Here is a 12,044-nt window from a genome sequence, read left to right as displayed (position 1 = left end):
TATTATTATATAATTAATATTAAATTATTATTATTTGATAAATAATAAGTTATTATAATTTGATTAATAAAAATATTATTTGATTAATAAAAATATTATTTTATTATTATTGAACTATAATTTTAAAAATATTATTTTATTATTTTAAAAAAATAATTTATTATTATTCTTAAAAAAATAATTAAAAAATATTTTTTATTTATTATTGAAATCATTGAGGGAGCAGACTCATACTTTGGTACTGAAGGGGGGTTGTGGGTGTTCGGCACAGAGCCACGGGAGCAGACTCAAACCCATCATGGACTGAGATATTTGGTGTACTTATGCCTCTCCTACGTGGCATCTTCTCACCAAATTGACTAAACAAAATTACTATAAAAACTATAGTCAAAAATATTAATTTTAAAAAATAATTTTAAAAGCATATATAGGCCACCGCTCCCAGTGCCCCCCCGCATATTTTTTAAAATTATTTTTTTAAGAATAATATTTTATCATTATTTTAAAAATCTAATTATTTTCATTACAAAAAATAATTTACTTTTAAATATTTTTAAATATTTTATTTTATTTTATCATTTTATTTTTAGTTATTTTAAAAATTATTTTTAAAAAAAATTAAAACTATTTTTAAAAAAATTATCTATTAATAAATTATTAATATTAAAAAATATAAATAAATATATAAAATATATAAAATAATTTTTTTTTGAAAGGGCGACTCATTATAAATATTTTAAAAATATAAATAAATAAATAAATAAAATATTATTATTATTGTTTAATACTTATTTTTATTTTTATTTTTATTATTATTATTATTATTTTTTCTTTCTTTCTCTTGCCCCGCACGCTACAGACTCCCCCCTCCCCACCCCCCAAGCAGCATCGGACTCCTCCATGCCCACCCCCCGTCGCACCTCCGGCATCGCATTGTGACCCCCCACGGCCCTCGACGATGCCTCTTAGCCACCCGTCGGCCGTTCGTGCTGCCTTGACAACCCACACTGTTCTTCTGGCCATCCGCACCGCCCTCTGGTCATCCGCACCGTCCTTGGTTGCCGCTCCATATTGTCGGCACCACACTCCGACCCCCGACTGCCTGCGTCGCCTCCGACCGCCCCTGGCAACCCCTTTATTTGCTTAAGAAAAAAAAAAAAAGAATACGATTATAATCGTGTGCAGGATATTTTTGGGAAGGCACTGTGAGTAAATTGGAGATATTCTTTGATCGTGCGGTGAAGCAGTGTCTCTCAAACAATCGGGTGGGAGGAAAGAAAGAGGAAGGAAAAAGGAAGAAGAGAATTTTGGGGGAAGAAATTTAAATGGGATAGTAATCGTAATAAAAATGAGGATATTTTTGTGTCATGGGGACTTAAAGTCAAACACCTAATTTTAATAGCCCGAAAGTTGTATTTTGGGTCAATAAGATTTAAATATTAAAATCCGATCCACAAATAACCGGGCGTCAAAATAAAAATAAAAAAATGTTTATTGCTGACGTATGCAGATAATTTTAGAATCCACAATAATGCCTTGTGTTATCAATCTTTTATCTAAGAGCAGTCAAAACGGACAAAACCACTCACGGACAAAAGGACATGGAGATTTATGGCCAACAAAGTGTACAGATCGAAGAGGTTTCATTTAGTTTTGACGTTACTCGAGGAAAAATCATGTCATTGTGGTGGCTTGGGCTGACGGCCAAAGCTAGGACAAAAGGGTTTGGCCTGGAATGGTTCTGATATCATCGTCTGCCTTCGTCTCATTTGTCACACAATGGAACAAAATCGCGAGCCGTGGAACCCAATATATATCACATGTATTTGTGAGTAGTCCTGGAAAAGCTTCCAAAGCATAAGACTCGCCTACTTTTCATTCATCTTGCACCACCTCAGGGAGGTTGGAAGGGAAGAAAGCATGGATGTGAAGTTGGTGAAGAGTGAGGTTGACAGCAATGGAAGGCGACTGCTAGGCATGGCAACCGGTCCGCAGGACAGCAGTGAGACGGTCAAGTTCCTCAAGAGAAGGAGGCGAGAGCCTGCATTTCTGGCGACCGCAACCGATAGCAATGGGGAGATAATTGATCAGTCTGCTACCAGCAACACTACTGTCAAAAGAAGTTCCAGGTTTCGTGGGGTTAGCAGGTATGGATGATGGTCAAATAATAAGCTTTCACTAATTGTAACTGTGATCTAAGTTTGACTAACAGTATCAATCCTTGTACACAAAATTAAAGAGTATAGCTGAGAGGAGTGATCGATGGTAATGACATATATCAAGAGCTAACATTATATCGCCAATTTCAAAGGTCATCAGCAAAATAAATTCGCGTATAATAAACTTTTTTTTGCATATTTCCCATATTCCACACCATTCTTGGCAGTTAACCATAAAGCAATGGGTCATGCAGGCATAGATGGACAGGCCGTTTTGAAGCCCATTTGTGGGACAAAGGGTCTTGGAATGCCACGCAGAGGAAGAAGGGAAAACAAGGTAAGATTAATTTGTATTTCACTTTTTGCATCTTCTGCCTTTTTTTTTTAGCAGGCTTTATTTGCACTAAAATCGTTTATTTGATTTTTTTTTAAAAAAATCTAATTCAAACAGTTTACCTTGGCGCTTATGATGAGGAAGAAGCAGCAGCAAGAGCTTACGATCTTGCTGCACTCAAGTATTGGGGACCTACCACCTTTACAAATTTCCCGGTATATCATTGATGAAAACTTACTCCCATCTTAACTAATAGAACTTTATCAGGATCTTGAGTAAAATGGATGCTTTTCCTTATGAAATATATGGATCGGGTTCCTGGTCTCTCATTTGTTCTGTCAGGAAAAAGAAAGGGGAAAAAAAAAAAAGAGTAAATTGGGATGGCCATGAACAACATAATTTCTTTTGAGGGAATATGAACCTCATAATTTTAGTTAATCAAAATAACAGAGTAATCAGTAGAAAAGAATACTTGGTGAGACAATCAGTTGGAGCAGTTCCCGTATTTGGTTGCTATATCAGTTGATGTATGTGTGCAAACATTTCAACTCAATTATATATTTGGCTGACATAGGGGCTGATGATTAATACTAACCCTAACAAATAGGGAGACCAACCACGCCCTATATGACAACCATGACCATTTCAAAATTTTGGCATTTGCACCATGTAAAGGAGCTGATAACTTCAGTTTTGAGTTATTTGACTTTTAGTTAGGAGTCTTATATGAGATTTTGATCTCTCTCATTCCACTCCTTGTTCTCTATATAAGAAATATATAAGCATTCACATGCACATGAACAGAGAGACATGAAAAAATCAATATTGAGCTTGATATAAGGGCAATATATTTCATCTCAGAATGATTAATGACACTTGACAAACATTTGGGAACTTCAGGTGTTCTAGCTTTCCATACTGGTGTCTAATTTAGGACATCTAACTGAATCATAAGAAATATTTTGTGGAATTGTGATGCAGTACTTCATCAACATGGGCATGGTGAAAATATTTTCCAGTTTCTTTTCTTTTATTTCCTTTTTCTTTATTTTTTGAAACTTTTGGAAGGATGCTCATGTAGTGAATTGCGGCAATTCTCCACATTTGACTTGTCCTATAACTCTTGGTCCTTGTTATGTAGAAGTGAGAAGAGAATTATCTTGAAATCAAGTTCACGAATTAAAGCTTTGCTAATTCCATTGAAGTCATAATTTGTTGATCTGGAGGATTTTGCACCACAGTACCTTATGAGTGATATTGTAATGCATTTGTGCGCTATTCTTAGACATATACTGCATATGATGCATTTTTTGTTTTTCATTTTTATTTACAAAATTAATTTATAAGAAAATCTAATCCATTTCTTATTTTCGTACTTGTCTATTGCTCGCATAGTTTCTTATACTTACCAGAAAGTAGAAATATTCATGTTTAGTGACGAATAAGTAAATTAATGCATCTTCATCTATTATACATTTGTGGATACACAAAATAAATATCATGAATAGATGTGTTTCCATTCCAGGATTTTAATTTACAATCAGGGGAAAATAATTTCAGGTTTCTCACTACGAAAAAGAGATACAAATAATGCAGAACATGACTAAAGAAGAGTATCTAGCCTCATTAAGGAGGTATTAAGATCCTGCTCTCTTTTTTAGCTCTAAAACTTCAAATTCTTTAATGGTCAGAACATGGCTCCTTAATCTTGTGTAAATTGGTTTGATAACAGGAAGAGTAGTGGATTCTCAAGAGGCATATCCAAGTACAGGGGAGTTGCAAAGTATAAATTCTGAAACAGAATATATCTAATTCTTTTGCATGGTGAAACTCATTACTAAGAAATATTAAAAATCAAATGAATTGGATAAACTGCAGGCACCATCACAATGGAAGGTGGGAAGCAAGGATTGGAAGGGTTTTCGGAAACAAGTACCTCTATCTTGGCACTTACAGTAAGCACTACAACTCTCACACTTCCACCTCTTAACCTCCAAATGAAAACATATAAACATGCCATAATTGTTGCAGGTACTCAAGAGGAAGCAGCTCATGCATATGACATCGCAGCAATTGAGTACAGAGGGATCAATGCTGTAACCAATTTTGACTTGAGTACATACATCCGATGGCAAAGGCCAGGGGCCACCAATTCCTTGAATAATACCCTTGTGCACCATGTCAGTCGCGAAGCTCATGCAGAACAACCCCTCACCAACCTCTTTGCAACAGCTGAATCTGGAACACTCTCGCACTGCAACCTCTTTGTCTCAGAGGATATGATCTCACCATGCAAGCAAGAGTTTGTACCTCATGATTTTCCTGGAAGTAGCTCAAGTTGCAAGTCCTCCCCTACTGCACTAAGCCTCCTATTCAAGTCCTCAATGTTCAGACAACTTGTGGAGAAGAATTCTAATGCACCCAATGTGGAGACTGAGGGGGAGGACATCAAGGATCAGAGACAACAGCTAGGAGCTGACAATGAGTACCATCAGATTTTTTACGAAGGCATTGCAGATGCATCATATGGTTACTCTCCAAATGGCGACAACAAGCAAGGAATGGGGCTACAGGAGAGCATTTCCTACTATGACCGGAGTGAGCAAGCAATATGGAATGGGGTAGTGAATGTGGCCTCGTTGCAGTAGCCTAAAGGGAAGACCTTGAGGGCGAGAAGTGCGAGAGAACAATAGTGGAAAAAACAGGGTGAGAGATCTGAAAATTATATAAGGTGATTCTCTCTTGTGTAATGTTTATAATTTTCTCTCAATTTCCAGTTTCTTGGCCCAAGTTTCTTTCTTTGTGCTAATGAATGATATGAATAAAAATCCAGGAATATTTTACTAATGTCTCCTCCTGCATCCAAATTCTATGCTCACATGATAAATCTCATGATTGGTGTCATAGTGCCGATGAATCTGTGGTGACAATCGACAATAATTTGTTATTTGAATGATTGAAATAGACAAGTTCTTCCAGAAAGCCGTCCGCTAGTGAGTTGTTAAATTTTCGAGGATTAACTCTACAAATTCATCATTAATTAGTTTTTTTTTGGATGATTCGGCATTATTTAGTGACCAGAGGACTGAGTGACTGGTAAAGATCAGGACCAAGCCAGTTGGAGAGGAATGAACACAGCGTTAAAATATTTCCATATGAGAGATTGAAAGGAAGAAATCCAGACATCGCTACTTTCTGCTGAACTTTACATATAAGTCCCTCTAGTATTTACATTTTAATAATTAGGGGCTGATATGTCAATTATTAGTTTTGGGTAATTTCGGCAAATAATTCTAGCCGGCTAGCGCGAGATTGCGGCCCCGCTCGCCGCCTGGGGTTCTTTCTTTCCGCTGGATATCCAGCTCGTCGGAGTCCAGCTTTGACGCATCCATTCGCTTTCCGACTTCACGCGGTTGAGAGGCGATCGATCCATGGCGCTGGCTCAGTGTCCGCCTTTTCTTCTTGGCTTGATGACCTCTCGTCCTCCGCCGCCACCAGAAGAAGACGTAGCGGACTAGGGCATCCATCGGGCTCCCTTGTCCCCTCCTCCAAGCGAGTGTTCTCGGTTCCCTCTTTTATCGCTACTCCTTCCGGGAGTCACGGTCTTCCAACAACTACGACCACATCCCTAAACAATTCCGGGGGGAAAATCTCAAACATGGATGTGAGTGCCTCGTCAAATACTCCTCATTTTCGACCCTTCAATTACTTCATATGATATGATCTATCTCGTTTCTATGTTCTATCCCATTAATTTTAGGTTCAATTTAGGTCTGTTATGCCGATTATTGAGGAAAGCAACCTCCTTTTTTTGTTTTCCTTTGCTGGTTTTGAAATTGATTTTGTTACATTTACCCAAAAAAATGATTTTGGTACTTAGGTCCAGGGAGTTGGATGGGCGTATCGTGTTATGTCTTATGATTTATCTTTTGCATCCGATCACCGTATTTCTCTTTTACTTAGTTACAATATACCACTTCTTCCTTAGTACCTGTTAGTAACTTGAATTCTACTTCTTTGCTTGGTTGGACTTGTCATCAATCTAGGGTTAAGATGAATCAACATCTATAATTGTTATTTGGTGCATATGAGTCGTGAGGCTGATAAAAGGTGGAAGAGCTCATTAGTGGTTTTAGCTTTGGGGATGTGATGTATCAATTGCTCTTCCAGGATAAGGAACAACACTGATGTTCTCTGAAAACAGATTGTGGAAGCTGATAGGTTTCAATTTCTTATCTATGCCTAGTGGATTTTAGGGCTAAGGACTTGAAGCTGAAATGCGACATGGTTTTTCTATTTGGAACTAGGATGGACTTACAGAGAATGGGTTGGGCAAAGAAAAAAAATCCTGGTGAGCAAAGTGGAGAATTGATAATCAAATACCTATGCCTTATACCGCGCAAGGTATAGAGTTCGAATCAATCTGGGAGAGATTTGGCAAAAAAGTGTATGAATCAGGAAGTTAGTGATGTGTATTATGCTTATGAAGGAAATATCTTTGAATTTGCCTGTTTATTTTTGTCGGTGTGGTGCTTGGTAAATGAGCACATACATAGTGGAATTTGTGGAAGAAGGGTACGCTTAAATTTCTGAAAATTACATTCAGTTGGTTAAGTCATGAACTCTTGTTTTGCTAAAAATGACATGGTTGTTTGTGTGCGAGATGTATTTAAGACTTGATAAAACATTGCTAGGAAAATGTGAGAGAAACAATAATGATTCTAGTTATTTTAGAAAAAAAGATATGTGGGACTTATTCCCTCACTGATCATCTCCTCTTAGTCTTAGGTAATAAAAGATAAGCAGCTGGCTATCTGAACAAGTTGGAATAGTTTGTTGGAAAATAACCTCGGGTTTTAGACCCTTGAACATAAAATTGCTTAGTAATGGTAATCTTGCAATCACAAACCGTTCCAAATACTTATTTGGACAATAAAATTTAAAAATCCACTACTTAGAATTTTCGTGCATTCTTGAAGTTGGGGTCATCACTTATTATTAGATCACTATCAGTGATCCCTTTTATTCTGCAAAGTTTTGAATGACCCAGAATTGACTGTATTAAGTCAGTTACTAAGCAAAATGACTAAAGTGTAATTATATAATGGGTTGCATGAAGGCCAATGTTGGCAGAGAGGACAAAAGAGCAGGGATAGCGTGAGAATGCTGTTTTTCTCTTAAATTCTTGTAAACTGTCTTAATTGATGATAGCAAAATCTGTTTAAGAAGAAGATACTGTGCCTATTGTATATATATAGAAGGCTATATGCTGCCTATCAGGACTAACAACATATTAACCTAAGAAAGTATGAAGCAGAAGGGTGTTGATCCAACCTAGGGAATGTGCCAAAAGTATCTAGGACAAAACTATCTTATCTAGGCAATGTGCCTAGAAAGTAAAAGGACAAAAGATCTTTTTGACATATTAAACTGTCAAAAAGATCTAGGACGAAGTGTCAACTATCTCTTTATCTTATGTTCTGACAGAGGTTAGTTGTGACACAGTTACAGCTTTGTAGTACCCAGGCTGTGGTTGGCTAACTGAGTATCCTAGGTTTGTGGCTGTTGGAACTGACTATGACAATGATAGTGATGAAGCTTAATAGTACATTAATTTTAGGGCTTCAAGACAATTTCTCATGCAAGCAAATGTCCTTATCAAGAGATGTTCTCTAGTAGCTAGTGTACATGTTTGTTTCGTGGCTTGTGTGGCTTAATCTTCATACATGGTTTCTTTTGCTTGCATGGTACAAAATGTATCTCCAGTCTGATTTACTAATTTAGTGAACTGGAGCTTGCAAATGTTGATCGAGTAAAAAAGAAAAAGTGTATGGCAAAAATTTTGGGCTTGCCAAAGGTATTTTCTTCTCGCTTTTACACTGATGGACCATTATAAAAATGCTCCCAAATACCTGCATCTGCTTCATGCCTATACATGTCTATTGATGTCGCCACCAACGGGAAGAACTAGTGCTCTGCTGTGCGATAGTAAATGGGCAGTTGAGTACCTGGAAATGTCATCATTATTGTTCTTTCCAATGATCAACCTCTACAGCAGTATTGAATGCTAAAGATGTATTCTATTTGTATTTGGCTAGCATCAACTGTATGGTCGCGAACAGGTTTAAAAGTATGGTTTTATTTTGGAAATATTGTTGCTATCAATTGATAGGGCTTGAAACGGGCCGGGCTGGGCCAGGCCACTCCCCTACCCAGGCCTGTCTCTTTTTTTTTTTTTTTGTGGGGGGTAGGGCTTTGGGCTGGGCTTAAGCCTGAAAACTGTTAAATAGTTCTGGCCTGAGTCTATGCCTGAATTATCCATTTGGGCTAAAAATCGGGTGGCCCGAACCCAATAGAAGTTCAATCTTTCATACTGTAGCATAAATTTTTTTTGATGAAATACTATAACTTCATGCTAGCAACTATCTGGTGATAAGAAGTATGTTTATCAGAAAAACAAATTAAGAACACAATTAGACATGGCATTTCTATTTTCTCAGCAATTCAAGTATCCAAGTCTGGCTGTCTGGGCTCCAAAAATGTACGAGCTCTATATTTAAACCCAATTTCAGGCATAATAGCCCTTAGCCCGATTAGATTGGCCTCGGACTGCAATTACAGCCCTATCAATTGATAATTTCATATGTGGAACCAAGAAGAGACTTCCTTTCATCACGGTGCAATCCTTTCAAATTGCATTCACAGAACAAAATTAAAATACCCCGAGTTGTCAAACATCTCTGAAGCATGATGAGCTCTGATTGTCCTCTGAAGTCAGGAGCAAGTCTACCCCTAAATGGATTCAAGCATTGCGGAGGACCTTTTCTGGTTGCTTTGATATGTTTGATCATGTGCATTGGTTCTCTCTGCAATATCTTCTCATTCTTTTGGTTAAAGTTATCAAAAGCTGTCTTATTAATCTCTCTGGCCATGAACATTTTTTGCAGTATTATTTTCTGCATTGGACCCTACGGGTTTGGTATTTGACCCCTCTTTTAAGATAAACAATGAGACCCTAATTTTGGGAACTGGAGCTAAGCCGGCTTCTTAATGCTGGCCCAACGAAATCCTGGGAAACTGATTTATCTATCTCAGAAAAGAAAAGGAAATTTGAACTGGTAATTTACCTGGGAATTGGATCTTACAATGGAAGCACACTTGGGTGCAAGGTACTAGAAAGAAATAGGACTGGTTTTACAGCCCTAGAGCAGTATTTCTATTTGTCCAAGATCTTTCTAAATAAAACTGCAGTGCCGTAATCGTTAGAGAAAATACTAGTCTTTTTGGATTTGGTATGGCAGTCATACAAGAAGCAAGCGGATCATTTACTAAGGGACCTCTAAATCGTTTTATGAGAAATTTCATTCACTACCGTGTCAAATTGGTGATGCTTACCAAAGCGGTAAAGGAATGGGAAATTGCTTGCATTGCTCAAGCCCTGCTGGGTTCTAAAACTCTATCGCTTCCTTATTCCATAATTGACATCAAAGAGCCATTTTTCTACTTTAAAAAAAAAAAAAGGTTGAAGACTGATAAAATATTAATATTTTAATAAATATTATTATAATTTATATTTTTAAATTTTGTTTCAGAAAATAATCATCTTTAATGTATACTTCATGAGGATGCTAAGTGGTGTAATTGGTAAAGCTATTGGAACCAAATTTTACCTAGGTTTCCTTTGCGGGATGAAGATAAATTATTTTATCATCTGTGAAGGTGTGTTCTGTAAATTCGGTGAGTCAAGTTAATCGAATTATCTGGCTTGCTAAAAAATAACAATAACGAAGAGATGATGTTAATATCAACATTACGTAAGGAGGTGTGATGCAAAACTGCAAGAAGCAGTCACTCTGTTGCAAAAAAATTCTTTAAGAAATAAAATGGAAACTAAGACTTCTGTGAAAATGAAAAATATATAGAAAACAAATTACAGATTTTTCAATTTTATTAGTTTTCTAATAAACCAAATAAGATTTTTCAAGAAAAGTAGATTTTTTAAATAATTTTCCTTGCGTTCAAACATATCTTTAATAGGTAGCGGATTTGATAATGTAGTTGTATGATGAACTTGCTGATTCAGCTAGTCAAGATAATCATGCTACCCAACTTGTGAAAAAGACCTGGTAACGGCATGGAGGACAATGTGGATATCATCATTATCCTATAAGAAATTGTAATTAAAAAATATAAGCAAACTCCAAATGCATCTGATGGGCGGTGGCTTTGACAATGTGGTGACAAGAGTCTTCAATCATGAACCCCTCAAAACATAATATCAAGCATCAAAATCTCGTTCCATTAGAATCTTCTTCCTATGGTGGATAATACCCTTGTGATTCATTTTTAATATTATATTGAATCAATGATAACTACGATAGTGTGCTCTCCAACGCAATAACACATGCAACCAAGCACTTGCAAGTGCATCAAGCATGAGGACCAATATTGGAGGCCATTAAAACATTAAAAACATAGTAAGATCCTTAGTTCGGTACTTAAACATCATGGTGCAATCAGAGTTTTCAGAATATAAAGTATAAAAAATATACTTGAAGCTATCCTTGTCAACCAGAAGAGTGCCACATTATCGAGCGCAACCTCTTGCACTTCTTCTTCTACCATCCCATTCTTTTTGACCTTCTCCAGCCTCTTTTCCTCTCTCTGTCCGATTCCTTTATCTATCTAGTAGTTAGGGATCAAATGAATAGTATAATGTTAGATGATGTTGCGACAATCAATCTTGCCCTTTCAATTACAAGATCTTTAGGTATGGAACAAATCACCAACCATATCATTGGAGACCCTGATCAGATCCTCTCCAGCAAGTTTCGACGTGCCGATGCACAGGTTTATCAGATATGGATGGCATTGGGTAGGTTTAGACTTTCATTTGGACCTCTGGTTAGAGTATGAGACATTTGATGTGGCTTGTTTTTATAGGCAGATGCATATAATTTGGAAGCTTCAAGATGGTGATTATAAATTCATGCGTACATGTATTTAACAGGAAGATTCGAAATAGTCACAGGTTGGACATGGCCATGCATTTATGCATCCCCATAAATGTGCCATGATGTGGCCTACGACCGTCAGAAAGTGAGTTATTCTCAAACATTCTGGCGGTAATAATCAAATAATGATAGATATCAATTTAACGTATTGGAATCTCTTTGATGCTTATTTTATGTGCTTGCTAAATTCTACATATTATATGTATATGTGGAAAGGATGTGGTGTTTGTTTAAGTCATCTTTGTGATTTCCTAACAAGGTGTCTGCTGTTTACGGTTGATTATATAGCAATTATTCCTACATGGCTTTTATAAGAAAGATACGATTATACGTTGAATGGTAAGCACAGCAAACTACTTCAATAATATGATATAAGGCTGGCTCTTGAAGTTGAAAATATGTGAAAGCAAATTTTAATCCTGGATTTCGGTCATCAAGATTCCCTGGGACAACAGTTACCATCTATCAGAAGATAATAAATGATTTCGGGTTGCACCTTTCATGCGAAGGAATGATTTAAATTTTTTTATGATATAC

General features: G+C 36.7%; 1 protein-coding gene and 1 long non-coding RNA gene across 2 annotated transcripts; both read left to right on the top strand.

The window, feature by feature from the left end:
- Positions 1-1,858: 1,858 nt before the first annotated feature.
- Positions 1,859-5,331, top strand: LOC105047801 (AP2-like ethylene-responsive transcription factor AIL5). The gene is made up of 7 exons (XM_019851268.3): positions 1,859-2,147; positions 2,414-2,496; positions 2,611-2,708; positions 4,054-4,127; positions 4,226-4,276; positions 4,372-4,448; positions 4,525-5,331. The coding sequence occupies exons 1-7, from the start codon at positions 1,921-1,923 to the stop codon at positions 5,139-5,141; spliced, it is 1,227 nt and encodes a 408-aa protein (XP_019706827.2). The 5' UTR covers positions 1,859-1,920; the 3' UTR covers positions 5,142-5,331.
- A 432-nt stretch (positions 5,332-5,763) lies between these two features.
- LOC105047707 (uncharacterized) lies at positions 5,764-8,643 on the top strand. The gene is made up of 2 exons (XR_832495.4): positions 5,764-6,157; positions 8,260-8,643. It is a non-coding gene; the product is annotated as an uncharacterized lncRNA (long non-coding RNA).
- The last annotated feature ends 3,401 nt before the right edge of the window (positions 8,644-12,044 follow it).

Source organism: Elaeis guineensis, chromosome 6, assembly GCF_000442705.2.
Source record: "Elaeis guineensis isolate ETL-2024a chromosome 6, EG11, whole genome shotgun sequence".
In the NCBI taxonomy this organism is placed as follows: Eukaryota; Viridiplantae; Streptophyta; class Magnoliopsida; order Arecales; family Arecaceae; genus Elaeis; species Elaeis guineensis.
The sequence above is the reverse complement of the archived record's forward strand: the minus strand, read 5'-3'. Positions and strand labels throughout refer to the sequence as shown.

Excerpts from the sequence above, each read along its gene's own strand:
- LOC105047801 (XM_019851268.3), top strand. The coding sequence starts at position 1,921 with ATGGATGTGAAGTTGGTGAAGAGTGAGGTTGACAGCAATGGAAGGCGA. Across the intron at positions 2,709-4,053 it reads CCACCTTTACAAATTTCCCG|GTTTCTCACTACGAAAAAGA; the intron begins GTATATCATTGA and ends AAATAATTTCAG. Across the intron at positions 4,449-4,524 it reads CCTCTATCTTGGCACTTACA|GTACTCAAGAGGAAGCAGCT; the intron begins GTAAGCACTACA and ends TAATTGTTGCAG.